The 2,897-nt window shown below is 37.3% G+C and overlaps 1 protein-coding gene across 1 annotated transcript in view; it reads right to left on the bottom strand.

Moving 5' to 3' along the window:
* Window positions 1-2,897, bottom strand: part of LOC111861958 (cytoplasmic dynein 2 heavy chain 1) — a 155,760-nt gene that overhangs the window by 117,563 nt on the left and 35,300 nt on the right. Inside the window, exons 16-19 of the mRNA XM_033750511.1 lie at window positions 2,066-2,199; window positions 1,834-1,977; window positions 1,240-1,449; window positions 819-1,065 (exon numbers count right to left, since the gene is read on the bottom strand). Of these exons, the coding sequence (XP_033606402.1) occupies window positions 819-1,065; window positions 1,240-1,449; window positions 1,834-1,977; window positions 2,066-2,199 (735 nt within the window). The remainder of the gene's footprint in view (window positions 1-818; window positions 1,066-1,239; window positions 1,450-1,833; window positions 1,978-2,065; window positions 2,200-2,897) is intronic.

The raw sequence follows: 2,897 nt of genomic DNA, 5'->3' as shown, positions 1-2,897 counted from the left end.
ATTTTTTTAATTCCAATTTTAAGGAGGAATTATCATGTTTTAAATGAGTCACATCATCATTAAGTTTGTGCACCAAGTCTAAAAGTGTTTTTAAAATATCAACCGCGCTCTGACTATTAAGGCGGATCGTCTCTAATAGGACCATCGACGCCTCATATTTGCCATCCTCAAAAATAGGAGGCAATTCCAGTACCCTGTCCGGAGAGATAATTTTCAAAGGCGAAACAGCCTCAGAGATCTCAGTGGCAGCAGACCGAGTCTTCACAGGAGTATCATCACGTCTCAAGGATCTAAGATTCTTAATGCAGGACGTGCACTTGTAGGTTGATTCCCCATTCACCATAAGGCAACTATACTCAGCTTCACTGATATTGACACAGCTGAGATGGTATCTAACAGCACAAGGCCCTACACACTTGATGAACTTTTGCTTTCCGTAGAAGCCCTTACTACACAGGCCACAAATATCTTTGCTCGCAGGCATAGTAGCCTGTTCGCTAGAGTTCACTACACAAACACACACTGCACCGCACAGAGGGAGCTCACGCAAAACACGTCTGCTCGCAACGAGCGTCGCGCGAATAATCAATAATAATAATAATAATAATAATAATAATAATAATAGAGATATATGATGGGATGGTAATGATTTGATTGATCTGGCTCAGGACAGAGACCAGTGGAGGGCTGTTGTGAACATGGTAATGAACCTTTGGGTTCCATAAAATGCTTGGAAATTCTTCAATAGCTGCAGAATTTGTGGCTCTTACAGAAGGGCTCAGCTCTATGAGTGAGTAAGTAAGTAAATAATTAAGTACCTCTACAGAAGTCTTCATAATTTCAGCATGTTTAGCATTTGCTGCACCAATTTCTTCAACGGTTTGTGGTTGCCTTGAAAGTATTTCAGTTGACTCTGTTGTAAACTTCTCAATAGTTGCAACATCTCGCATAATGGAACTCTGCAGAGAACTAACCACAGTGTCCCAATACCGACGGTTGTGCAACTCAATCTCAGCACGAACTGGCAGGAAGCTCACTGAGAAGCAGTCTATCTTCTCATCAGTGCTTTAAATCAAGTACAAAATTAATAGACCATTTGCCACTTCTTGAACTTTTTCTGAGAAAAAATCTACACCATGGTGTTATAGAAAACATAAAGACTATAAGGCAGTGACTGATCCTTTTAGAACCCTCAGACAATTCTATTAACTGATATGGGACTTCAATGAATCAACTTACGCTGGTAGCTTTGCAATTTCCTGACTCCATGTTTTTGAAGCTCGAAAGTTTCGATCCCAATCCTCAGAAGTATGCAGATATTGGTCGGCCAGGGAATCTAAATCAACTGAACCCAATGCAACTGCTTGCAACCATCGATCTTTCACTGCATTTAAGCGCTCAAATAATTCTTCAGCTTTGGCAAATAAATGGCCAAACCTATGTGCATTCCTGTCATCAACACAGAAAATAAAGCTTAATATCTACAGCCTGAATCTTCCATTTTTTCTTTCATTCTAGAATTAATCTGAATTGCCCACTTAAGGGACTAACATTGAACATTAAATCATAAATGTTCACACAACACTGTCATGGCATGCTGGTAATGAAGCCTAAGAAATACTAAATGCAAAGCTTCATAGTGCACACAGATAAGGTTTTCATTGTAATAACAATTCAGAGAGATCAACAGGTAAAAATAGCTGTATTAAGTGTTAACATAATATTTAAATATGAAAATAGAATTCTGAAGATTCATTTTCATCAATTTTCATTTCAAGGGCACTTCATTTTAAAAAGTGAAGTCACAGATTACATTTCCTTTGTGGTACTTGCCTCTCAATAATAGTAGGAAATAGAAGACCATTTGTTTCACTAACACCTCTAAAATTATTAGGAACTGCCAAGAAACGTTTCAATTGCCCATAGTATTTCATCCGGATTTCCTCCATAGGGGGTCTAAATTGCAACTTCTGCTGCCTGCAAGAAAAAAAAATATTTAGTATGCCTTTGCTGTTAATTTATATGTTGCTAACAGGCATGTGAACAGAAAAAACAGTCAACCTACCGATATACCAGCTCCACTTTAATTTCCGGAAGATGTTCATTTAGTGCTTCAAGCCCTATTTGATATTGGTGTTCCAATGCCTTATATAATTGATGATCCCAATGTGCTCGCCAAGACTTCATGTTTGAGAATTTCTGAAGTACAAACACCATTTACAATCATATTTCTTACTATAAAACTGATGTTGTCTGAATAAATAACTATACACCTTAGTACACCTTGCTTAGTTTACTTAAAGATCATCTGTTATAACTGACACAACTTCAAAATTCTATTATACATAGTGCTACATGATGAACTTATTTAGGGCTGTTTGTGTGTAAAGTAAGTCTAATTTTCAGTCAGAAACAACATGTATTCAATCGCAGTGTGACAAAAACGTGCCTGTGAACTGGTATCTCACAGATATCCCAATGCTCTCTTGCACATGAAATCATAAATACTTATGCCTTTTCATTTTCTTACACTCACAAAAAGTCTATCAGCTTGATAGTTTATTCCATATATTAATAAACTGATAATTTTACAAACCACTCTAAACAAAAGACCCTTCAAGGAACAATCATATATAACTAGCCTAATTCTAACAGCATTACATTAGCAGAAGACAAGTATACTAGATATTGTTATGGAATATCTTAGCCGTTCAGCGTGGTTTGACGTGTATGTTTCGTCAAGGTATTTAAATCGTCTGCGGGGGTTCGACGTCAATGTTTCGTCCAGCTGCACACCTATGTTATAACGCCCATAATAATTGATGGTTTTGCTGTAGATTGTTAGATTTTTCGCTGGCCTGTTGTCAGGAGAACTATATTTAATGAGACACGAGTTT

This window comes from Cryptotermes secundus, unplaced genomic scaffold (genome assembly GCF_002891405.2).
Source record: "Cryptotermes secundus unplaced genomic scaffold, Csec_1.0 scaffold181, whole genome shotgun sequence".
Lineage (NCBI taxonomy): Eukaryota > Metazoa > Arthropoda > Insecta > Blattodea > Kalotermitidae > Cryptotermes > Cryptotermes secundus.
The sequence above is the reverse complement of the archived record's forward strand: the minus strand, read 5'-3'. Positions and strand labels throughout refer to the sequence as shown.